The 26,441-nt window shown below is 47.8% G+C and overlaps 1 protein-coding gene across 1 annotated transcript in view; it reads right to left on the reverse strand.

The window, feature by feature from the left end:
• ADAMTS17 (ADAM metallopeptidase with thrombospondin type 1 motif 17) overlaps positions 1-26,441 on the reverse strand; it is a 351,240-nt gene that overhangs the window by 91,431 nt on the left and 233,368 nt on the right. Inside the window, 2 exon segments of the mRNA XM_032623836.1 lie at positions 5,808-5,928; positions 17,611-17,738. Coding sequence (XP_032479727.1) covers positions 5,808-5,928; positions 17,611-17,738 — 249 coding nt within the window.

Below are 26,441 nucleotides of genomic sequence, written 5' to 3' on the forward strand. Positions count from 1 at the left end.
CTATTTTGTGACTAACAAACCCTGGTGTTAGCATCACCAGGCTGCAGAATCTAAGGCAACAGACATATTCGCCAGGGTCCAAATTAGTTAATTTTCCACATTCCACAGCAAGGGGCATCTGCAACTAGTGCACGCTCACCATGCCTATTTTTAAGCTTAAATTTGGCACAAGTAGCAACACTGAAAAGGTACCTGTTTCCTCTCCTTTCTCATATACCCTCTGGGGCAGAGGCAGATGAACAGTAAAGAGCTCAGGGTAGACACACAACTCAGGTGTGGCACATCCTCAGGTGAACCCTGAACAATGGGTCAGGTCATTGTTGTGCCTGGGCTCTGCTAACCTTTCTTTCTAAGATGAGCCTCTCTGCTCAAGATATGGAGGGAAGCAATGAAAGAGAATATCCCTGAAATGAAATGCGGGGCCTCTGTCCTCAAACCAAAGAAACCATCTGTCATTCACTGTCCTCTTTCTGATGGCCCCTACCCTACCCAGAGCTCAGAGCCCACCCTGAGGTTGTTATGAAGAGTGACCAGCAAGGGAAAGAGCCCTATCACCAAGTCCCAAAGCACCTTGTCATCCCTCATACCAGATGTCCCCCTATGCAGATGCCAGACATCACCATGTTGACTGGGCATGAAATATAATTAAAGGGGGCTTTACTCTAAGAATTCACAAGATAGAGTCATACTTTAGGTAAGATAGCAAGACTATCTTTGGAATGATTTTCCATTCTAGTCTCTGCCATCAAGCAGGAGAAATCCAGTTAGAGGGACACGATTTGGGGTCATGAGGAAGCCAAGGATAAAATTCAATACTGTTGCCATTATTCTAGGAGAACACGTAATTTTTGCCATAAGGACAAGTGGTCAGAAGGAACTTCAAAGTAATGTTGACCTTAAACCTGCCTCAAATGTTCTGAAAAATTAATATCATCAGGCTATATTTCCCTGCAAAATACTTTTTGTCTGAATTTCACAAGTAGATGATTTAGATCATATTTTTCCCTTGTTTCAGGTTCAGCAGCAATAACTTTCCTTGGAAGAAAACCATTGAGTTGGTAAGGTACCATGATGGAACACAGGTAACAACCTGGCTATGAGGACAGGGCCACTTTCAAAAGGTTGTATCAAACACATACAAAAAAAAAATCAAAGTTCTTTTCTTTCTGGTAATAATCTTTAAAAATGCTTGTTGGAGGATTTGTATAAGTTTCTAGTTTTCTCTTTTTACGAAAGTTGTTTATGAGAGTATTACTGTCTTTATGTTTATCCCTAAAGGTTTGTTCTGGTTTCAGTGGAAATGGATTTGGGAAGCCAGGAGTCTAGACTAATATTCTGGTTCAGTTCTCAGAATGTGAGGTCAGCACAGGTGGGCCAAAGCAAGGCCATGGTTTTTATCTCTAGCACGAAGACCAGGAGGGTCTTACCAAGTGCTCTCTGCCCTTTGGGAAGCCCAACCTTGTAATATGGAAACTTCCTTATGGAAGAAAGCATCATCTGTGGCTAAATTCTCTGGCATATCTTAGCATTTTCTGCCGAAGTGCCAGGTGGGGCTGAGGAGAATGAAGATGTATCCCTGGCACACTAACATGTGTTTCTGTATGGCCCCTAATCCCATGACTCTTTATCTTTCACAGCCTTAAAATTGGTTTTATTCTATATTTTTTCTTTTTGGTAATCAGTCTTAAACATCAATTACACATGAGCGATAAATGGCCTCAGTGTTTATCCGTGGCTTCATGCATGACTCACTCCCACTGACTCTACTCAGCAAACATTCAGGCACGTAAGTGAGGTAAAAGCCCCACACCAGGCATGTCACCACTAGTTCTGCACAGAATAGCCAAACATCTTACATGAGAAACACCTGGGAACAGCCTTTGCCATCACACACGTGGACACCTTGGTACAAAGGTTATTCTTGACTAAGAAAAAGAAATACATTGTAATTGGTTTACATGCACATTGCAGGAACTGATACTGTAGTCAGTGCAGAGAAGAGTCCTGTGTCACCATCAGACAGTGGTAAATTTCCCCATGGAACCTCCACACCCCATACCTAAAGACTGGAGCACAGAACTTGGCACAAGGCAGAGGTTCTAAAGCTAATTATTGAACAAACTTGTGACATGTGGATCTGTCCCTATTCAATAGGGATAGATCACGTCACTCTCCCTTTAAAGAATTGACTGTTTGAGAAGGTTCTCTTTGAGAAAAAAGTGCAAAGGGATTCAGAGCCCATGGGGCATCATGGCCAACGGTTCTCGGTGGGGACTTCAGTCCAGGTATGTTCTGGACTGAGTGTCCATGGACACCAGTCACCTTTCTAGTGTCAAAGAGCAGCATGAAATAATGTGAAAATGACACCTTAATGAAACAAAAGCATCCTATCAAGAACTTTCAAGTTACTAAATTTAAAAAAGTTCGGCTATTTCAACTCAGCCAAAGGCTTGGGCATTTTGAAGCCCATCCATCAGAAAAGTAACATGATAGCCAATTCAAGTTGATTCCTCCTAGAGATGAGTGGCCCAGGACCTCATCTGTTCAAAGTTGGGAGGCAACAGGCCAGAGGGCAATAAACAACCTCACTCAGGATGCTACACTGGGACCTCTCAAGGACACCCTGGGGGCATGGACACTGTCCCTGTGTGGGTCTGCTCTGGGTCCTCAGCTCAAGTACTTGGGTTAAGGACCCAGAAGAGTTCAGGCAAGGGTCAGGGCACATATATAATTGGGCACAAATCCTGCATTTGATTCCTCTTTATCTTTCTGGTATGGTATTTTCTTTGATATTCACCCTCAGGGTGATAAGGCATTCCTCCTCCTCCCAGTCTTTCGAGCTGGGCAGAGATGAAAGTTACCTTCCTATCTAAACTGACAGGATTCTGAATCCATCCGGCTACACTTGGAGTCACCTAGATATTACATGACCCGGGTGCTTTATACCGTTTCTAAGCTGGGTTTTTCCTTCAGCCTGAAATGCCCTTCTCCCACCCCCACTGCCAGTTAATTCCTACTTGTCCTTTAGGGCTTGGGGGCCATTGTCATCTGCCCATAGGGCTGGGCGAGGAGCCCCACCAGAACTTGGGGCCCCACAGCACACCCGCTGAGCACCTCCCTTGACTGTGACCAACTCAGTGACAGTTAACTTTTATTTCTGCAACACCTTGCTCTGAAAATACAGCAGTGCTGAATGAATGTTTACTGGGTGAATGGCCACCTGGGTGAGCACGAGCGGTATCTCTCGTACATGCCTTCCAGAACGCCAGACCTGGGTTACAGGCTAGTGTTTGATGAAATTTGTTAGCTAGTGATTCATTCACGTGTGAGCGAGCATTCCACGGACATCTTCAATAAACAGCATCCACAATGACATGAGCTTATGCTCACAGACCCCAACCACAAGGATTTGGAGAAAACAGCTTTAGACTTCAAAATGAAGGTGTGACATTTGGCAACTCTTCAGAAGGACAGAACTTTTATAGGTGGGTGACGCTAACTGAGCTTATCTTTCTCTGAAGGTTTGCTAAGGCTTTTGTGAAGGAACACTAAGCCGCATGTCAGGGTGGGGACCACTACCCCCTGGAGGATTCCAGCATCTGCCATTCTATGGGGGACTGGCTGCCACAGCCCCAGAGGCCTGATCTCCCCAGGAGGAAGCCTGCACATTCACGCCCATCTCCCTTCTGTGTATGGTTCGGGCCAGGAATAGGGTGGGATGGAGAAGGGAGAGAGCAGAGGAAAAGGACATTGCTGTGATCGGAGGAATGGATGTGTTCATGCCAAGATCAAAGGCCAACGAATGGATTAGACACTGGGGGAATGCTTTTGCCCTGATCTGGGTTCTCTCGAAGTTGTCTGCTATGTGGCATACAGTGGAAGTTTACAAAGGTGTATGGTGGAACCTTCCTTAATGCTCTACAGAATTGCCCAGGGGGCAAAAGTGGGCACGGCTGTGCTTGACCTGCCTTCCACAGAATGGAGCAATTGTAGTCAGTCTAGTTTATTAGAGCTCAGCACAGCATTCAGTTTACATAAAAGGTTCTAATGCTGCTTTTTAAAAAAAATCAATAGTAAACACTTGCCAGCTGCTGAGGTCTCGGTCCTAATAACCGTCCTCGCTGCACAGTTGCAGCAGGCAAGGTCAGTCTCATGGCAAACTGGAGTCAGGGTCCATATAGAGAAAGTAGCATCAGACAAAACAAAGAGCAGATGTTACCAAAGGTTCAGAGCAGTGCTGTCCACGAGAACTTTCTGTAAGGAAGAGTTCTTTCTCTGCATCATCCAACACGGGACCCCCAGTCACATGTGGCAACGGGGCACTTGAAATGTGGCTAGTGGGACTGATGGCTGAAGTTTTAAGTTTGTTTAATTTTAACTAATTATATTTAAAATTTGAATCAATGCCAGTGGCCTGTGGCTACTGTCCTGCATGGTGCAGCTTTGGAGGGCACCTCCCCCACACCGACTTGTTCTAACATCAGCTCCTTTAGCTTTCCTTGGGAGCCAGGCAGCAGGCACAGGTTCTCACTCAAGCTTCCTGTTCCACAGCCTGGGCACCTATCTTTAAGTCCTGAAACCAGCCCTTACGGGGCCTGAAGTGTAATTTTTAATGTCATTTTGTATTTGCATTTGCCCCTGGTTTTGCTTTCACAGGATCCTGCAAAGCATCTGTGCAACAGGCCGCCCTTTCCAAAGTATCTAGAAGGAATGTTTCCTCCAGACCAGGTCTTCTGTCCAAATAGAGAAAAGGGGGACGTGCACAGACTTCTCCTCTCTGCCTTTCCTAGAGGCCCACTCTGTGGGACAGGGAGGAACAACTGTGATTCTATCCCCTTGTTGGGTGGAACTGGACTGAAACACTTTTCTTCAAAGCAGTTGTGGGAATTAGAACAGAAGCTTTTCAGCTCAGCTCCACTCAAGAAGTTATCTTGGTGATGTCACTCTTGGTGACGTCGGGTGAGGGGACACTCGCCCTCCGGGTGACTTGCCCGCCTCACGCTCCCCTCATTGAGTATCAAGCAGGTACTTCCCTGTACATCACAAGCTGGTGGCCACCAGGACAGGAAATCAGAAATGCTCTCCCACCTCTGGGCGAAGCAGCCTACAGTGAGGATGGTTCCAGTGGAAAGACTGTGAGGTCCATTAGCTGAACCCCGCCGACCTCTCCACGCCCAGAGTTGGAGAAGGTCTGCATCTGGGACACGGGAGATGCAGTGACTCTGCAGCCTCAGCCGGTGGATGCATCGCAGACGTCCCGGAACATGAGGCTTCATGCACGTTTTAGGGATCTGTGTAAACGCTATTCTACTCTTACTGACAGAAAACTCAGAAACAGAGAAAACCTCTTCCATCCATAGGTAAAAATGATGTGGCAAAGTATCTTCATCACCGCCTCTGTGTGCCGGACAGACGAGGGGCTGGCACACACTAAGGGGCGGGGCTGGTGGGACAGGGCCGCTACTGTGTGAGAACGGACCTCGGGGCCGAACCCGGAGGGCCACAGGCAGACTGTTCATGTCTAGGAACCTAAAGATGTTATTCTGGCTAAAATGTCCTTCTCTGCCTTTCAGAAATCCTAAGACTGTGGTGCTCTACTACTATTAATTACTCCTTAAATGTGAGATGTGGGGAAGGCACGTGAGCGTTGGCTTTTGGGTAACATAATATACAATAAGACTGGCTTTGGGGCAATAAAATATACCACACTTGTAGGAGGCCCAGTAGCTGCAGCAACACCTTGGGGCCCACACTCACCCGTCCACCAGGCGTGGCCCAGGTCACCTTTCCTTGGGCCCTGAGCTCACCTGTGCCCCGAGAGTGGCTGAAGTCACCCTTCACCACGCGGCAGGTCTTGCCGTCCCCGCTGCAGACCCCACACCGGTCTTCTTTGGCCGCAGACCCAATGATTCCATCACAGCCGATTTTCTAAATAAGCAGAGCGCTGGGTTATTCTGGGTATAGGACTCAGAGACACACCCTGCAGGGCTGACTTCTCCATGAGGCCCAGCAGGCTGGCGCATGGGGGCCCATGATACCTCCAGAGGCCCAAGCAAATGTTTTAATTTATTTTAAAATCAGAAGAGAAAAAAGAACACGATCCAACTAGTATTATATTTGTCTTTACACCCACAGAGTCATCAAATACAGGTTTTAGTATTTGTTATGGAGGAGAGGCCTGCGAAGGCCCAAGTGCCCAGAACTCACACTGAGGCCTGAGCCGGTCCCTTCCAGAGCTGCCTGAGGCGGGGCTGAGGGGAGGGAGGGAAGCCGGCTCCCACACCTTCTGTTGTGGCCATAATTTCACACAATCCATGATCCCCTTGGAGCTGCGTGGGTCCTTGGTTCTATCTCAGTTGGAACAGCCAACAGTCTCAGAAGACACAGCAGAGACCACAGTGACTTTTCTGCTGAGGTCGGGAAGCCCAGAGCTCACTCAGGCATGGCTGGGAATGAGCACCCTAGTTCTCAGTTAGGGGGATTTAGCCCAAGAAGATACCCTGCTGCTCAGATTTTTTCAACGAGGCCTGTCTGAGGGCAGAGGAGGGTCGCCCTGACACTGGGTGGCTCCGGGCAGCACAGCCCACATCAGTTCATAAAAAGTGGGAAAAGGTTGTGAACTCCTGTTTTTCCTTAAAAAAAAAAAATGCACGAGACTTTTGTGGTCTGCAAAATAACATACCTAAGTTTATGTTATGGTAAACACTGGTGTGTTTAATTATTTGCAAGCTAAATTGCTAAAATGCCTCTCTACATTTCTCCCCTAAAGTGAAGAATTCCAGAACAAGAACTGGGTCTTCCCCACTGCCCTGTACCCTGCACTAGGTACTGGTGCCTCAAGCTGTGAAGGGTTCTACAGCCAGATAACCCAGGCCAAGGTGATTGTGCTCTTTCCTCCCTCCTTACACCCCACTCCAACCGGGGCAGGGCACGGGGCAGAGCCGGCTGAACAGCAGACCTCCTGGAGGCAAAGGCTTGGCCCCATGGCTCACCAACTGAACCCTCTGCTTCATAAAGGCAGTGCTTCTTCAACATAAACGTGCATCCGCCTCACCAGGAGGGCTGTGAAAACACTGATGCGGGATCCATCCCTAGAGTTTCTGATCCAGCAGGGCTGGGTGGGCCTGAGAATCTGTATTTCTATGAAGTTCCCAGGTGATGCTGCTGTTGCTGGCCGGGACCACACTTGGAGAACCCTGGCACCGCGGAATGCTACACGAAGAGCAAGTGAGTGTTCTTCATAGTCAACGGTCCTGAAGTCTCACCCTTGGATCCTTTTGTTTCTTTGGGAAAGAATTAATGAGAAATTACTATCGTGTGTACAAAATTGATAGCATCACTGAATATATTTCAGTGAAGACTTGAAGATATGCTAAGTGCAGAGCAAATGTGGTCCCAAAATGACCATTATGAAAACTGAAAAAGGGCAGCATTTAAAAAAAAAAAAGAAGCTCAAACGTGTTCAAAGTTAGTATAAAAACAGGTAAAGGGCAAGATCGGGGGCTTTAGCAGCTAGAGGCCAGGCAATGAGCAAAAGGAGAGAGTGGACGTATGGGTGATTTAGTGACACATGGAGACCCGATGGTAACTGGCATTGACTGTCACACCTTGCCAGGGCAGATCACCAATGCGACTTGGAGGCTGACACAGGGTACCTTGAACTTGGATCATGTGGCAGGAGCTGGCTAAGTTCACGATCTGGACTGCTGGCTGATTGCTATGAAGATGCTTACTGTAAAATTACAGGTGCTAAGAATACAAGGCAGCCAAGATCTGAAATTTTGCTCAGCCAGCATGCTCAGCAAATGCCCTGGGGCCACGTCTGTGTGGCCACATGTGTGCTGCCCATCTTCGTGTCTCCTCGTGTCCCAGAGACCAACGTCCCAGCCCCCAGCCTGTTTCTAGTGCTGCCACAGGGCTAACACCCATAGAGCCAGCCCCTGTACCTTGGCTGCTTTCGTGTCACCCTGACCTGTCCCCACATGGCTTCCCCATCTCCCAGGCGCTCTCAGCTCTAGACTTCTCTCTCACTGGATTTTTATTATTTTTTAATCACTCCTGCCCAACAATAGTGGGTCTCTGACTTGAGCAGGTAGCATCCGATACCTTAGTCAGGGTTTCTTGATAAAAGTCTTCTAGATGCTCTAAGTTAACAACCCACTTGTTCTAGACAGCTTCCCCCAAGCCCAGCGATGACACCTGACAAATCTGGGGCCACATAGCAAGTGACTGGCAGGGCCAGGAACAGTCCCCCACCTCCTGCCTCCCAGCTCCAGGCTGGCTGGATATCTCCCCTGACTGTCCTCAGCCTGGCGAGGTCTTCTGGACAAAGTAAGGCCTCTCCCCAAAGTATGCTGGCTTTGTGAGAATTTGGAAACGTTCAGAATAGAGAAGCTAAAAGAACACCAGAAACACTACCTTTGGGGAAAGGAAATGTGAGGGGAGAATCCACGCTAGAATTTCAAAAGGCTACCTGTTGTCTGGCTAAGAGATCATGGCTAGGAGGCACAGTTTGCATTTGAAATCTGCCAGACAAAGAATTCACCTGAATGCAGGAAGGACAGGCGTGGGAGGTGCTTCAGGGAGCAGCGCGACAAGGGACTCACTGGGAGGAAGGGCCTTTAGCAGGAGAGCACACATTTTCCTAGATGAGCAAACTGCTTTCCCTCCAAAGAGTCCCCTGAAAGAAGGATCTTGGTGGGAAAGAGAAAAGTGATAGTGAGGAAGGGCAGTAGCTTAAGTGAGTGCTTATAAAGCCCCTGCACAGCCAGACCAGCATTAGGTGTCCTCGGGATGTTGCTCCAGACAAGCAGAGGCAGGCCAGGGGGCAATTGTCTCCCCTCACTGTGATTCTCTCCATTGCTCCTAAAACATAATATAAAGAACATGTACACACTTGCTCAGTAGCAAGGCCCCAACTGGCACTGAGATAGACCTCACAGGATCTAAAGTTTAAGTACATACAATGTTTGGAATTGATTTCCTTTTTTTCGGGGATGAGGTCACCATCAGTTAGGAACCCAGCAAGGCCTTGATATCTGCGGGACTGCCGGAGTGCGCTGCTGCCTTGTGACACTTGGGCACACTTGGCCTGCAAGAAGCTAGTCCTGGCCTCTGTTCCTAGAGTCCAGGTTATTCACAGGTAAGTCCAGGGGCCCACTGTCATCTATTTCTCTCAGGAGGTGCTGCATGATCCTTTCCGAAACATGAGCCACCTGCTTATTTTTCCATTGGGGTGATAGGTCTTGAGGGCTAAAATTTGTCTATTAAAATGGTACGCCCTTTCACACAATTCTTGCTCTGCACTTGCTAAAGGGAATAACACCTCCTGGTTTGATCATCTGTGGTCAATTTCTAGGGCAGACAGATAATCTCCTGGGCCCAGGAACACAGATCATGTGGGGTGGCACTTACGAAGCTCCAGCACACTGCAATCACCTGAAGGCCTAGGTAGGTCACACATTGCTGGGTGGGGCCCAAGGATTTGTGTTTCCGCTGAATTCCCAGGTGATGCTGCAGGCCTAGGGCTTACTGGGAGACCACTGGGCTAGGTTTAGAACTCAGAGAGAGACCTTCCTGGAGATGGCCACGGCTGTGAGACTCCAGCCCTGTGTCCTGAAGAAGTGTCCTTTCTCCCTCCGGAAAGGCCCCATGCATGGAGCTCCCACTGGGAGCTCTGTCACCCCTGAGTCAAAGCAGTTCTGGGCTGAGGTATCCTAGAGGGATGTGGAGGACAGTGCTGACGCCCCTCTGCTCCCAGGAACTAGGGCCCTCTTACAATGGTGCTCAGGTCAAGTAAACAATCTATGGGAAGCTCCATCATGACAGAACGTCTAGTTATAAAACCCCACATGCCTTCAAATGAGGGCCTTACAGATCACCTGAACGCTGGTTTAAGGGCTGTTCAGAACTTCCTACTCACAGGTCTCCTCCATCCAGGAAACAGAGATCCAGACCTGAAGCCTTCAAAAGCCTTATTTGCAGGATTCACATCGTCTTATGCGTTAAACTGTCAAAGGCTGGATACAGGGGGAAACTCCTCTGCTATTTTCTCCTCTTTCCTTACCCAGCATTTTTTTTGATTTTAAAAACTAGTTTCTTTTGTTAAAATTTCACCTCTCAGAACAAAAGTATCCTCAGACCATGACTTAAGATTGTAGCTAACTGGCTTCTGGACTAGGGCTAAGTTACCCGGCAGGTGGGCAGTCAGCTTCTCTTCCGTCAATGTTGTGCTCAAAGTTGAGGTTCACCATGTGTGTCCTGAGGATCGTTACAGATTTGGACATGAGCCTCAGTTTCCCCATTCTAAAAATGAGAATATTAACCTCAATCTCAGAGAGTTGTTGTAAAAATTACCTCTTCTCTGGTTCAAGAAACCCAGGCTCACCACTCAGGCCCTGGTGAGAGGTTGGCCCTTTCAGGATGGATGGAGACTGTTCACAGGCCATCTTCCTTCTAAGGGGCTGGGGGACACGCCCCCTCCCCTCTCTCTATTTGAGCAGAGCAGAGCTCAACAGATAATTGTCCTCTATCCCTCTTCTGCCACAGAATCCCTGCTCCTCCAAAAAAGGCAAAGGGGAAGGAGAAGGTATTGGTAGGTAGGACTGCATCTTACCTCTGTCCCTCTTGGCGGTGATGCATGAGAGCTGTGTGCAAAGGCCCATGTGCAGGTGGGCTCTCCCGTGATGTTAAGCAGCCCCACCTGCAGCGGGTCATGGTCTGTCCCAGTGGGCTTCTTAGGTCAGGTGCAAACAGGGATGCTTGCAGGGTCACCCTGTATATTAATTATCTGGGACACCCAGGGGCTGGGACAGTTTTGTGTGCTCTGCTCTCTGCCTGGTATTAGATGCCAAGATGAATTTAAAGGGAGAGCACACAGGGAGGTCTGTGTCTGAACAGCAGCAAATCTGAGAACCAAGGGGCAAGAGCCAAACTAATCTGCCAGCAGTGGCATTTTCTCCCTTTGCTACGCAGTAGTGCCAGCAACATACGATATTCTTGGAAGGGGCTGGGATTCTTTCTTTCCCCCAAAATACTGAATGTTAGAGGAGATTTAATGCCTGTATTTATGAGGCTTGGTGTTCCAGAGGACAAGAAGACAAAATTAAAGGAAACTCCAAATAATAAACTCTTGAATCTTCCCATGTTATCTTAGTGATCCCCGGCAGTCACTTTTCTACATACACTAGGAATTCCTGCTACTCATTTCTGAGCTTCCAAAGCAGTTCCTACTCAGCATCTGTTGGTCAGAGCCCTGCTCTGCTGAAGTCAGAGTGTGTGTGACACCAAGGGGAGGACACTGTCTGGAGAATAATTAATCAAAGGCTCAGGATGGTAGGGACCTGGCAGGAAAAGCACAAGTTCTTTTGGTAGAGATAGTTCCTGTGAAACATGCAAAAAGACTAGAAAAGCATTAGTGCTCCGAACTATGTTCTGGAGGAGGGGGAGGGATGGACCATGAACAGGACAGAAGTGAAGAATATCCATCTTTAGTGATTTAAAACCTGGATTCTGCCCCCAGAATCCTGCCGCAGCTCGATGGACCATCACCAGTGACAGACAACCTCCTGGTCACCACATCCAGTGACCATTTCTCTATCCTCATCTTTGATCTGTCACTCTGTAGCATCTGATGATACCCCATCTGCGGCTGTGCATACATTCATTCACCCAAAGCACGGTTACTGGACTCCTGTTGCATGCCTAACCTGGAATAAAGACGCTAAGACAGAGGCCGAGAAGGGAGCGGGCATCCGAGCCGTCTCTTGTGTGATTCTCTACTGATCCCTTGGACAGTTCTGCCTCCCCCGCCTCTCTCCGAAAGCGGGCAGCTCTCGTGCCCCTTCTGCTTCTGATTTTTCTTGGTAATGTCACCTTCTCCTTAAGCTGCAACAATCACTCACATGCAGACGGCTCTTAAACCTCGCACTCGCCCTCCCACCCAGGCTCACAGAGGGCTGGTCTGCTGACAACACCCCTAGACTCTCTGGCCAGGACACTGACCTCAATGGGGCCACACTGAAACACCGGCTCCTCCTCTAAAGCTGCTGGCTCCTGACTTCTCAGTTCTACTGTTGGATGCCTCTTGCTGCCCTCCTGGAGCTGACAGACATGGCTGCCTTCCCGGCCCTAAGCCTGAGATCCTCCAGGCCATTTCCGACCCCTCTTCTTGATATACTCACTTAGGTGCCGGCCTCGTGGCTTTGTCCCCTGAAACCTCTCTAGTGTCTATTTCTTCTCTGTGCTCATGGCCACTGCCCAGTTTAGACCCTCATTACTCAGCAAATGACTTATCACACTGGTTTTCTCCCCGCTGCTGCCAGATTGATCTTCACCTGGTCATGGCTGTGGACCCCACTGCCTATCAAGTATGCCTGCACTTAGGAACCTGGGACCCTCCCTGATCTCATCCCAACCGCTCAGCCCCCCAGCTTCCCTCCCTCCTTTTCCAAGTGCACACTGAGTCCAACCACCTCCAGCTCCCGCGAGCTCCATCACACCCACAGTCAGAATAAACCCAGATTCCAGCCACAGCCTGCCCAGCCCTGCCCGGCCCAGGCCTTGCCTGGAGCCTCTGCCCCCTGCCCTCCACTGTTTCTGGAATGTGCCAGCCCCGCCCCTCTGCCTTCTGCTGGGAGTGTCCCCCTCCCATATCTCCGCTGGGCCGGCTCTGTCTCCTCGGAGGGCCCTGCTGCACCACCCACAGCCCACTGTCTACGACACTGTTTCGTCCTCACACGGGCCAGTCCCAGGAATGACCAGGTCTGTGAGTTTACATGTTTCTTGTCTGTATGGTGCATGGGGACAGGAACCCTCTTGGTCCTGCTGAGCACTGCATGCCCAGAGCACCTTTCAGCGTCCAGCACATGGAATGTTCTTTCTGCTCTGTCTAAACCCAGTCTCTCACTGGCTCTCCATCACACCTTCACCTGTGGTTGTTAGGGTCTCACATGAGTCAGTCTCATCTTTCTGACAGGCGCACCATAAGCATGCGGAGGACAGTGTCTTATAATCCTCTGTACTCTTGCCCTCAACCCAAACACAGTGGCCAGCATGGTGCTGAGCACAGAACACGTGTTGAATAAACACATAAAAATGCTGACCTCTCATCAAGCTGGGCCCTGGGCCAAACTGGGAATAGGAGACTTTGGTTTTCAAACCAGGCCCTCTGCACCCCCAGCCTGACAGCAGAGTCACCCCTCCCACAACAGCGCAGTTTAACTTTCTCATTTTTGAACTGGGACTTCCTCACACAGGTTTCGATGGTCTTGTTTGTGTTTATTTTTCTGGCTGAGAGGAGAAGCACTTCCTTTCTTCAACTTAATAGCTATCTTCCAACTACTGCCTCTCTCTCTCTCTGCTGTTAGAGGGACACCACTGACTTCTTGTTTTAAATTTAATTGCTACTTTCAGCCAGCGATGCAGCCCCCATCCCAGCATCGTCTGGGCTCCTGGGTCAGCTCCACCAAGTCCTGCTGGGCTCGTCTTCCTCATTCCGGACTTCACCCTTGTCTTGCTAAACTACATGTCATTTCTTCAGAATGGGTGCATGGGAAATAAAATTTCTGAGTTCTTCCATGCCTCAAAATTACTTTATTTTGCCTGCATGCTTGGTTGATCATTTGGCTGCATACAGAATTCAGTAATTATCTCAATTTTCTGCCAGGGTCAGTTTTCCTGTTTGTTTTTCTTGGTCTTTCTCATTCCTGCTGCTGGTTTTCTTCAGAGAGCTGATGATCTCTGGTTGACCACTCGTATTTGAGAATGAGGCACAGAAGGGCCAACTGATGGAACTCCAGATGCGAGGGTGGCAGTCTTCCATTCGGGACTGGCGGGAGGGAAGCTGGGCTCTGCCCCCAGTCCCAGAGGGTGGATGCTATGCTAGAATACTAGGGTCCCTCCCCTGCTTCAGCTGTCCCTGAACAGCTTATCACACAACTTCGGAAAAGAGCCTGAAGATAACTTCCTAACAGCCCGTCAAGCTCCCAGTGCCAGGCTGGGCATGGTCAGCAATGGTAACTCATTATTTTCAGCCAACTCCTCCCTCCCACTCCATTCCCAAGTACTAGACTTCCTCAAGCATCTTGCTTTCTTTCTGGTTGTGACTCTCCATCTGTTCCAGTTTTGGCCTCTGTTTCTTCAGTGAAACTTCCATCCACTTCTGCCCTCTTGTCAAAGGGTGGTCTCTGCTTCTCTTCACCACCATGGTTTGTGCTAAGCTGCCTTAACCACTGGATTAGTGGAGTACTGGGATGGAGGAGGGGTGAACATGTGGCTCAGTCTGCTGGCTTAATCCAGAAGTTGCTATGGGAGGTTAATCAGATAAAAGGGATACAGGAAATGACTTCAGAGTTTTAAGCACTGCTGTGGATAAAGTTTCAGCACTGTTGAAAGGCCCATGCATGCATAAACACCCGGTACAGATTCCTGCATGCTTGTTACCCCTTTTTACACAGGGGGACTCTGAGGCCAGAACCTCTTATAATTCTCCTAGATTCTAGCAGTAATTCCATTTGCCTAATAGACCACAAAATAAGAGGCCAATAAATTCTGGGCAATGAAAATGGTCCATTGAAATAAGCTCCAGATTCCAGAATCGCTGAAGTCCTAAGAGCAGGGGACCCACCCACTCTTTTTTTCTGATTGCAAAATGCAATCAGAGGCTGTCTGTCCTTTAAGCCAGCCCCTTGGAGAACACAGACAATCAGACACAATCCCTCCACTGAATAAGCTTATAGGCCCTGAAGGTGTTTTGTTTTGGTGTTCATCAAGCCAGGGATATGTACACAAGTTAGGGTCCCAAGGAAATGTGACTGTAATCGGAGTACATTGGCTGCAAGTGTACGTTAGCTGATGAGGCCTTAAAGAAAAGCCAAGCATATCTGGTCCCAGGTCCATGCAGACATGTCCATCCATTTGACTCACCCACTGCCGGTCAGCAGCTTTGAGGCAAGTTGCACATTAGAGGCGTATTAACTTGATTTCCTTGCTTCTGGAGGCCAACAGTAGGAATCATTAATGATGGGACTCCTGATTTATAGGGACTTGCTGAAAAATAGACAATGTTTGTGTTTCTTCCCCCAACTCACTCCCACTTTTATGAGCGCTGTTAAGTTTCATTTCAGCATGTTAAGTAATTTGTGACTCACTGAAATGAAACTTAACTCAGTCCTCATAAAACAGAGTAAAATGGTATTTTTGTGTTTCATGTTATGGTTTGAATCAGCCTGCTATTTGGAGCTTAGTGGAATCTTCTCAAAATGCCATTTTGGAGCCTCTCATCCCTGCCATTCCCCACCAACTAGTCACCATGTTTCTCAGAATTTCCCAGAACTCCTTCTGCTACCCCAAAATAGCAAAATTTATAGCTAAAGGGAACAGTGGGAAAAGCTAGCAAGTAAACCATGGCAACATTTCTGGAAGTGCTGTCTTACATAAAATGTGGATGATTTCTACCTTTTATCCACTATGATAATGGATAGATAACGACATTGATGAATAGGTACAGATCCTCTGCTCACAAAACCCCTGAGATATCTTTTTATTACTATTACTCTTCTTCTCTTTAACCAATATTCCTTGCCTTACTCCTTCACAAGGACCACAGAAATCCAGAACTTTCCACTTTGGCAATCACTGTAACTAGGCATAAATACTGTATTTGTACTTAATTTCTTAGTCTTCTTTAAATATGCTCAATGTTATTATAAAACTTCATTAACTCTGACTTTACTAATTTGGATTTTTGTGAGAATTGAGTTAACCTTGGGCTAAAGTTAACCTTCATAGATTCTCTCTGAAGAATGAGCACCCTTAGAAAAATTACGGATGGAATTTTTAACTTCCTTCAGAAAGCAAGTTGTTTCTCTCATGAGGTGCTTGCTGGCAGGTGTGCTGCCATATCCCAGGACAGTGGTCCTTTTGCTAGGACTGGTGGGCGGCCTGGAGGCTGTGGGTCACCGGGATGCTTCCAGGTACAGGAGATGGTACTTCCAAGAACTGGCAGGCAGCGGTCTCCCCATTGTCAGGGTGAGGCTCTAAGGAGCATGAGCCCCACCTGCTGTACAGCACTGTGAAAGGGGCCACCGTCTGCACCGCCGTGCTCTAGAGCCCCCTGCCTTGAGGGGTCGTGTTTGGTTAGCACTAAGTCTCAGCACAGGATGAGTAAATGCAATGATGAAGATGGTGGTAGAGGCATTTGAGATGGACTAGGGGGTGGAATGGGATGGGGGTGGGAATGGGAAGGCGAGTGTACACATATCATTCGTGTCACACCCAAGTGCAGGGCAGGCTCTGGTTTGATGGTGCCCTGATGACTGCACACTTAAGGCTATTGAAATATCTTGAGTGGCATCTCAAAAACCCTGCTGTACTCACTAAAGGACTGAGAGTTTCACTGTCATGGTATGGGGGAGATTCCCTAATTGAAAAGGCTGCAGTTAGAACCAAAGTCACGGAAGGGGCACACTGGCACTGATTGCTTAGAGCTGAAATCATGTCTGGCCACTTAACATGGACCGCACTGGCCAGAAAATTTCAGGATTCTTAGAAATGTTTCCACATTGATAAGAACACTGCAGAAGATGCTGGTGAGAGGCTGGAGGTGGCTCAGCTGGTGCTGCTCTAAAGAATACAAGTGCTTTTAACTTGGGAAATGTTTGCTAAAGGAACATACGTCATTGGGCTGCACCACGGCCCATGCAAGTGTATAATTTAGGACAGAAACAGATCTTGCACTTGGCTTGCTAGCAGGTTTACCAAAGAACCAGAACCATCAGCCATTTTTCTTTCAATGATAATGGTAAGATCATTGTTCACATCTCCGCCAGAGGCGCTGCCCATTCTTTGCTACAATGCAGCAGCCCTGAGGGCCTGTTGCCCCTCCTTCCCTGGGAGGATGCCTGGCCAAGACTCTGGTGCACCAAGTGTCTATCACCCCTACATATTCGTATTTGATAACAAAGCCAGGCAGTGCCAAAGGAGTCTGGATACTGTCAAGTTTTTCCCTGAAAAATCCTAGTCTTAGACTAGTTTGGACTTTGCAGGGAAAAAAATCCACTAGGGTTGAAATGGTCGGACACCCTCCCTCCCTCCTTTCTCTTTTTGTCTTCTTAAATGACATCTTTCATCATGCTAATGAATCACAGACATCCAACATCAGGATGGGTTTGGGGATTATATTCCAATGGGTGGAGCAGTCCCCAAAAGCCAAGCACAGTCACATCCCCAGGTACCACCTGTGAAGGCATCTGCTCAGTTTTACTATATCTTTTATAGCTAAACAAGCACAGCTTGTCCAAAAACATATGTTCGTATACATCTTCCAGTCCCACCTAGTAGTCTATCTGCTCTTCCCTTTGTCATGATGTCTAAAGTTACTCCAAATTTTTTGAGATGACCCACGTTGCCACTACTCTTTCAGCACCTCAACTCTTGGTTGGCCTGCACTTGGGCCTCATGCTCAGTCACTGCTGAGGGAGGAAGGGGTGCCAGGCTGCAGGTGGCAGCACCACCGATGCAATTCCTCACCCAGGCCCCCGCCACCCTGAGCCCCTCTGGAGGGAGCCTCCCCTCCAAAGCCCTGCCAAGGACACAAGGAAAACACGTCACCTGGCACCTGCCGTGCACACAGAGGTCGGTCTCGTAGGGCCCGCAAGGCGTGCCGTCCAGGACCCTGTCGGCCACCAGCAGCGGGGACTCCTTCCCGAGGGGCGAGCAGTAGAGTTCACACGGCTTATCTAAGGAGGGAAAGGGGTGGACGTTGACGTGGGATGGGGTTTGGGGGCCATGCAGGGTGCAGATGCACATGAGCGACAGGCCAGCCCAAGAGACGAGAAGTCGGCATGGGATCAAGGTCACAGGTACATGGCACATGTTGCACCCAGCCCTTGGAACGCGTGAAACAGAAAATGGAGAAATCAGGTGAATGACACAGAGGCGAAGGCACTGTGGGCTTTTCTGTACCTTGTTCTCTTTATCCTTTGCAAAGACACAGTATTTCTTTTTCCTTAAGGTATTAAAAATACCAGGCAGAACAAACATTTTGTGGTGTGCTAACCTCTAAGCAAGTTGACTATGTATCAAGGGTGAGCCTGGGGTGGGAAAGGGGGAGGAGGCGAACAAGAAGGCCTCCCAGTGAGGGGAGCAGGCCCAGGGGTGTCTCCATGGCAGTGGCTTTTGCTAAAGCTTTAGTGCTCCCCAGCCTCTGGATAAAAGCTGCAGGGCTGTGGTATGTGGTAAGAAGGCCCTGGAAGAAACGGAGCAGGAATAAGGAACAGAAAGGGGACACAGAATCCTCTAGGACAACTTGTAAGAGCCATGTCCCCAGGCAGGATGGAAACCCTGGTTTCTGCTGCTGCTGGAAAGAAGTGAGCTCCCAGAACATGCCAAGATCTCACGCCTTTGCCTAGATTGTTCCCTCTGCCTGGAAATCCCTCCCTGCACTTAGCTTTCTGGAAGATTCCTGGCACCCCAGAAACTTCCACTCCAGAGCTCTCTCTTCTCATGCCACCTCTGACTTGGACTCTCTATCTGCACTTTGCACACTCCTCCATTAAAGCCCTCAAATCCTACCGTCCTATAATCGTTTGAGCAACTCCCATATACAAGGGGATTTCTTATAAGGCGGATCCTGTTGCTACAGGAGTTTGAAGAGGATGGATTGTAATTACCTTTAGATTGAAGAACTGATGGAAATGGGAGCCCTTGGAGGACAAGGAACTGAACTTTCATCTTTTGTCCTCAGGTCAGTCCCAGGACCTGGCTCACAGAAGGTCTTGGTAAATATTTTCATCTTTCTATATAAACTTTAGAGTCAGTTTGTTGATATACCCAAAATAACTTGCTGGAATTTTCATCAGGATTGCCCTGAATCTCTATATCAAATTGGAAAGAATTGGCATCTTGGTATCTTTCCATTGATATGGAATATCTCCCCATTTTTATAATTGTTTTGGTTCATTCATCAGAGTTTTGTAGTTTTCCTCATATAGATCTTATACATATTTTGTTAGACTTATACCTAATTATTTCATTTTGGGGGTGCTAATGTAAATGGCATTGTGCTTTTAAGAATTTCAGCAGTGTTCCTTTTATTTTTTATTTTTATTTTTTGGCTGCACGGCACGGCATGCAGGACCTTAATTCCCTGACCAGGCCTCTGTAGTGGAAGCACAGAGTCTTAACCTCTGGACTGCCAGGGAAGTCCCTGGCGTTGTTTTTTTAATTTCAAACTCCACTTGCTCATTGTTGTTATATAGGGAAGCGACTGACTTTCGTACATGTACCTTATATCCTGCAACCTTGCTATAATCCCTTACTAGTTCCAGGAGGTATTTTCTGTTGATTCTTTTGGATTTTCTACATAGATGATTATGTCATCCGCAAATAAAGATAGTTTTCTTTCTTCCCAATCTGTATACAGTAAGTCCCCTACATATGAACCTTTAAGTTGCGAACTTTCAAAGATGCGAATGTATTATAAACTTATAAACTTTATTTATTATAAACTTTAGTACAGTACTAAATAGCCGATTGTGTTAGTTGGGTACCTAGGCTAACTCTGTTGGACTTACAAATTGGACTTATGAACGTGCTCTCAGAACTGAACTTGTTTATACGTAGGAGACTTACTGTACCTCTTATTTCCTTTTCTTGTCTTATTGCATTAACTAGGACTTCCAGTATGATGTTGAAAAAGTAGTGGTGAAAGGGGACTTCCTTGCCTTGTAATTGATCTTTGTAGGAAAGCTTCAGGATTATTTATTTTTTAATAAATGAATGGATTTTGTTCTTTTGTACACAATTGAGAAAGATAAATGCACCTTTTCTCTCTTTCTCTCAGTCACCTAATTCTAATGTGGTTTATACAATTAATTTGCAAAGGAACTTCCAGAGAGAGAAACACCAACATCTTTGTGCTGTCTCTGCAAGGCCCTTTGTCTCCACCATGAAACTTCCCCAGTGGATCCTTCTGGTGGTCTCAGGTGAGCAAGGGCAGGGGTGAAAAAAAAAAAGGCTTCTAGAGCTGACTTGGTCTCAGTAGACCATGGCATCCTAGCTGGAGAGTTCTTGTCAGAGCAGACATGTTGTCTTATCCAGGTTCTGGAGCTTTTGTGATAGGGGGACATTCACTAAACTGCCACTGTGGTCAACAGCTTTCCATAGAGCTCCTCTCCCATGGAGCGCTGCTGATCAACATGATCAACAAAATAAGTCTTGTCTTAGAACACTAGAAAGAAGCTACAGGGGCACAGTGGAGATGTTCAACTTGGCTGTTCCAGTTAGCGGTGGAGGGAAAAATCTGCTGTGAAGGGTAGATTCCCAGGTAAGCAAAGTAACAATGATTTGTTTATTCATTTAACAAACATGGATGGAGCCCCTCTCTCACACAAGGCACTCTTTTGGCACTGCTTGGGAAAGAAAGATGAGTCATGCATGCCTTTCAAGGCCCTGGTGGTCTTATAGACAAGTACACAGCAAATCCCCAATGAGGCAGACTGTGAAAAGCCTCATGGGTCTGATCTGAGCTGTCAGAGGACAAGAAGGAATGACAAAACATTGACAAAAACAAGAAGGACAAGAGGACAATACTAGAAGGAATGATCCATTTCTCCAGCTGGCAAGCTGGGGGCAGTTGTCCCTCCATTTAGATGGAATAACCCAAGATGGTAGCCAGTGAAAGGAGAACTGTGGGAGACTGAAATGTAAACTGAGATCAGGTTCTGGGAGGCTAACTTGACAAGATTTTGGAGGTGCTCTTTAGGACCCTGAGGTTTCCTTTGAGCATCTCAGAGAGCCACTGAGACAGAGGCAGCACACAGCCCCCATCTTGAATGGATATACCTTCTCCACATACTGGGCTTCCTCTAGTGTTTCACTGTAAGGATGGATCCCTTGGAAAAAGCAGTTCCACAACTATGGACTACATTTAAACTGAAGTGCTGCCTCAATATCTGGAGTCACTGAGCTTTGAGGAGATTCATTCAGTAGCAGTAGTAATGATGATGGTGCCATGCAGCATGCTAAGTAGTGTCTACGCATTTCAGGTGGGTGCTGTCATCATTCTATCTTACAGACGAGCACACAGGCTCAGAGAACGTGCATGGCTGCCCAGAGTCCCTCAGTTGGCAGAGCCAGACCCTGGCCTCTTCGTCCCATCCTGGTTTCTTTCCACCATCACTGTTTTCTTTCTGAATGGAGAACTCTGGGGGTCAAAGATACCAAGGGGGCAAAATGGTGCTGCTGAAAACAAACCGCCAGTTTTATGAATGTTTATGAGTGTATACTCTGATTTAGGCAGAGATGAAAATGGGATTTGGGTAGAAAAGTAGAGGCTCTTTTGAGGTAAGTTAGAAAGACCAGACTTGAAAAGGATGAAGATCCCTTTCTGGGCTCTTTGGTGTGAACATCAGGAAAGTAGAGACTCTGCAAAGCAGGTGGTCCCAACCTCAGATGGAGGGGATTCTGACCATGACCCCAGGCAACAAGGTACACTCAACTCCACCTGTATTCCACTTTCCCACCTGCAGATACCATCCCCTGTGGCTACAGTAGTCTGGGAGCCCCAGGCCCCACAACAGAGTCCAGAGGTAATACTTCCTTCCTCTGCTCAGCTGGAACTCCCTCCATTTGTCCATCTCCTTTTCTGAGGATTCTGCTCAGAATTCAGGGCACCTCACACCTCTAGGAACGTGTAGCACTATGTCCCAAAGCAACTCAGGATAAACTTTATAAAACTCGAGGCAGCTCAGAACCTCTCGAAATTCTCTGAATATTCTCCTCCAAGCTGCCCTGGGTGGGCAATTAATCTCCTGATAAATGACATGAGGTGCTGGATTTCAGCTTTGGGCAGTGTCAACACTCCTACATCCACAGTTGTATAGAAGGAGGTCAAATCTTCTTAAAAGTTATACAACCATACACTCTAAGGAAAGAAGCTTGGAACATCCCTCTTGCCTGGCTGATATGTGCTGAGATTAAATTCGGATTGAGGCTGACTGCTTGGGGTGGGTCCCAGCTTCTCACTGGTTCACTTGTCGTCAGGACTTACACTTGGATGGGGAAGCCACAGACAGGGCATGTGAGATGGACTTGGGGTCTTAAGAGCCACACCACCACATCTGCTTGGTGGGGGCTTGGAGGGCTCCCCCGCTGTGCTCCAGGATGAGGATGGTGCAGACAATACTTGTGGCTCTTAGTGCTCTTGTTCTTTCTCTGCCAGTGGTTACAAACTCTTACTAAGGTGGAGACACGAAGGTTGAGGTCATCACAGGTGCTCACCCCAGCCCTTCCTGGCCCTCTGTGGGGTATACACGCTGAGGAGGCTGCTCAGCTCCCTACCCACAAAGCTGCTTACCATGACCCCATAGCCAGGCCTCAGCTGATTGGACCAGCAGTGGCCACATGACTGTGGCTGGTCCAATCAGAGTCTTCCTCCCCACCACAACCTCATAGGCAGGCCTCATGGGGCCTCAGTTGATTGGACCAAGAATGGCCACCTGACCACAGCTGGACCAATCAGTCTCTCTCTTCTGGGAAATCAGCACTGAAATTAGATAGAGAGGTTCTGTCTGCTCATGGTTGATGAGGGATCTCTAAGAAGTCTACACTCCCTCATCCACAATTCAGAAATTCAAAAGCTCTGAAAACTGCAAGCATTTTTTTTAAAACATATTTGGCAGACACATTAGGCAGCAAAATTAGCCTTGACTGACATGAGACTGTTGGTAGTACTCAGTATCCCACTTAGAGACTGTTCATGGGTTGCCTGGTAGAGATGTCTGTGTGTCTGACTGTGGGGTGCTTCCCAGGACCCCACTGGGATATTAAATAATATATATTTGATGCATGTTGTTATTTTTCTAACACCTAAAATGCTCTGGACTCCCAACCACATCTGGCCCCAAAGGATTTGAATACAGGATGAAGACTTCATAAAAGGTGCAATGGGCTGCCCATCAGCCTGTATGCGGACAAGTTGTGAGAAAGCCAGTCTGTAGCAGGAGCAGGAAGAAATGGGTCACAAACGCAGGCTGTGGTGAACACGGAGAGAAGGTCCTGACATCTTCAGAGGCCCTGGCCCCAGACTTTCATCCCGGCCCTGGGGACCTGTGAGATACCCTGCATCTTCGCAACCACTCTCTTTTTCATTAAGCAGCTCTAGCCGGAGTGGTCAAGCTGGAGTCAGAGAGCCCTGACCATCAGACCTTCCATCCCTTGGGAGGCTCAGACCCAGAGGGGGTTCCACCACGTCGGGGAGAGGCAGCTGGGAGAGGGAGCTGGGAAAGCACCTCCACGTCCAGACACAGCCTTTGCCAAGGCCTCTGACACTTCAATGGGCACGTGGCCTGCTGGCCTGGGCGGGGAGGACTAAACTCTTGAAGGCTTCCACTTAAATGAGATTCCACAGGGAAAGCAGAAAGGGGGTGGGTTTGGCAACAGGCCATCTCAATGGGTTTCTGTCTAAAGGCTTTTCCACTTAGAAATATTTTCTAAGGAAAGTCTTTGTCTTCTTTTGGAGGTGGTATGAATTTGTGGTCCTGAGCCCTCCCTTGGAAAATCTACCTCTGCAAGAATTCCCTTTTTTTTTTTTTTCAATAAGAGGAAAAAGAAAAAAATATAGCTTCCCCTTTCTTGAACTGTGCGTCACTCGCCAAAGAATTCCACAGCGATAGCAACGCTATGAATAGGGCAGTCATAATGGGCTTCAGAAGAGCCCAGAGCCCAACCACAGGAATCGTTCCTCTCATGGCTGAGCTAGAATTGTGCCTTTTACAAACCGAGTTGTGAGAGGAACACTTATAATCTCTATTCTCCCCCTACCTTCTGAATTGGGCATTTATTATTTTGTTTTTATCCTCATGAAACGCTCCTTAAAACAAAACAAAATAAAACAAAAAAACCGCTGGCTTCTGTTTATATTTGAGAAGGAAATGAAACCAAATATGCAAGAAGTCATGACAATTCCACCCCAGAGGGGGATGTGTCAAGCTACCCTTGCAAAGCCCTGTACTTGGGGTCTCTCCTTCAAAGGCAGAGTGCTTACTGTCCTTATCAAGTAGGGTTCCACTTTTCAGATCAAAGGTGGTGGCACTCTGGCTGTAATTATTTATTGCTTTGGCAGAAACAAAAAGTTAGTGGGTAAAAACACATTCTGAACACAATGAGCTTCCCCAAATAGCTGTACTTGGAGGCTTCCTGTAAGGGGGATCTGGGCAGACATCAGCCTCAGCCTCTGTAATGATAAGGAACCAAGGAGCTCAGTGATCCAAAAGTGGTTAGAAGTAAAATAGAAGTTTAATCTGGACTTGGAGAAATCTGTGGAAAAACAGACATTTCAGTGGGATTTCTGCATTGAATAAATGAGGCAGGAAAACTGAAAACTGGAGCAAGAGACCAAGGAAAGAATAACAAGGCCTTGCACATGGCAGAGAGGAAATGAGAGTGGGTGAGTCCGTCTTAGACCTGATCTCTTCTTGCTCCCAAGACATGGGAGAGGACAGACAGGGGACCTAAACCATCCTTATCTGGTAGTCTGGGGATGGTTGAAGGTTTGGAAATGAAGCTGCTTCTCATGAAAACCTGCCACTGCGCTGCAAACACGGCAGCCCCTGCCAGCACTATCTTCCTTCCGATTAGGGGTCTGAGTGCGCCTGGGACGTCTAGAAGCCTCAAATGTCTGCCTGCATCAGATGAATGCCCAGGCAGAGCCACAAGACTCTTTTGTGAGCCCCAGCCTCCAGCTGCCTGTCCCCTGTTTGGGAGCACGGGTCTCCCTCTCCCTAGTCTGCAGGGAAAGCCGAGGGTGTGAAGGCTCCATCTCCCTGGAAATCTGCTGGTTAGGCAACAGGGTGGCTATAATCACACAGCTCCCAGAGGTAGTGGTCTTTGTAAAAAAGGAAAACATCTGGGGGAGCTCCGCGATGCTTTAAAATGAGCCCGCGGCTGGGTGGGCTGGTATTCTCTGCTCTGGTTTAGAACATCCCACGTCAGTTTGAAGGTGATGGGTCAGGTTGTTGGGTTAAAAGCTGCGGATCTGAGGCCATTATTCCCTGTGCTGCCTGGGTCTACCCCCCTCATAGTTATGCACGCTTGAGCTTGTAACAGAGTGTATATTTCAGAGGTTCTTCAGATCACAGGGAAGAAACCTAAGTCCTGGCACAGGAACCTCATTCTCCTGCAAAGTATTCTGCCTCCTGCAAAATACTTCAGAGGCTGTGTAAAAATCAGGCCCAGTTGCTTGAGTTCTTATTGAAGCATCCTCACTCAGCACTCGTGAAATCTTTCTGTCTTACTGGAAGCCAGCTGGTTATCTTCTGAGTCAGCTCCTCCGGAACTGAGCTCAGTTCCTTCCCTGCTCCTCATGCAGCAGCTTAGACGTGTCACGTAACCTGTAACCTCTCACCTTCTGCATGGGTGGTTTTGCATATTTAATGAGATGATATAAGTAGAGCTAACTTGAGCCTGGCACATGATATGCTCTATAAATAGGACCATGTTGTCATCATTATAACACACTCTTGTTTCCTGAAGATGAACAGAATTTTAAGCATAAAAAACCCTGAACTAGGCCCTGGGAGATCCTTATGGACAATAAACAAACATCACATATCCTATAGACCTGATACCCCACCTCGAATTTTATCTGCCACTGGAAATGCTTGTAATGTCCAGTGGGCAGAGTCTCTTGATTTGGGAGAAAACTCTGGGAAAGAAAATGTGACCTGTGCTTATTATCATCTTCCCCAAATTGTAAACTGTCCTGGAACAAAACAAATACAAACACATAGATACAATAAACAGAGTAGTGGTTACCAGAGGGGAAGGGGGGTAGGGGGAGGGTAAAGAGAGTCAACTGTATGGTGATGGATGGAAACTTAACTGCTGGTGGGGAGCACACTGTAGTGTATACACAAGTGAAAAATATAGTGTTGTACACATGAAATTTACATAATGTTATAAACCAATGTTACCTAAGTTAAAAAAAAAAAACAACTTTACCCAAACACTCCAGTCAAGGAGTAAGAGCCAACCCAAGATGAACCAAGAAAAGAAATGCAAGAAAGCGTCACCACTGGAAAGAGAAACAGCAGACACACAAACCCGCTGTCCTGCTCCTGCAGAGCCTCGCTCTCCTCAACGCTGGCCTGGGCCCGGCACCACAGGGTATTAGATGGCAGGCTGCCAGCGCACCCACCTTGCTATGAACAGAACGGGGGTAGGGGGTGGGCAGGAGGTATCTGGTCCACTGCCTGCCTCACAGCTGCTTTTGGGAAATCTCACTGAGCTGGGTCATCCAAGTTCAACTCCCTGTGGGTCCACGGCTGAGCTGGGCAGGACTGGAGTGTCCTCTTGGGTGGATTGTGGGGGTGGGGATGCCCTGTGGGTTTTCCTAGGAGGTGTTTATGGTCTTGGGGAGCGGGGGAGGGAGGCCGCTCTGA

Source organism: Phocoena sinus, chromosome 2, assembly GCF_008692025.1.
Source record: "Phocoena sinus isolate mPhoSin1 chromosome 2, mPhoSin1.pri, whole genome shotgun sequence".
Lineage (NCBI taxonomy): Eukaryota > Metazoa > Chordata > Mammalia > Artiodactyla > Phocoenidae > Phocoena > Phocoena sinus.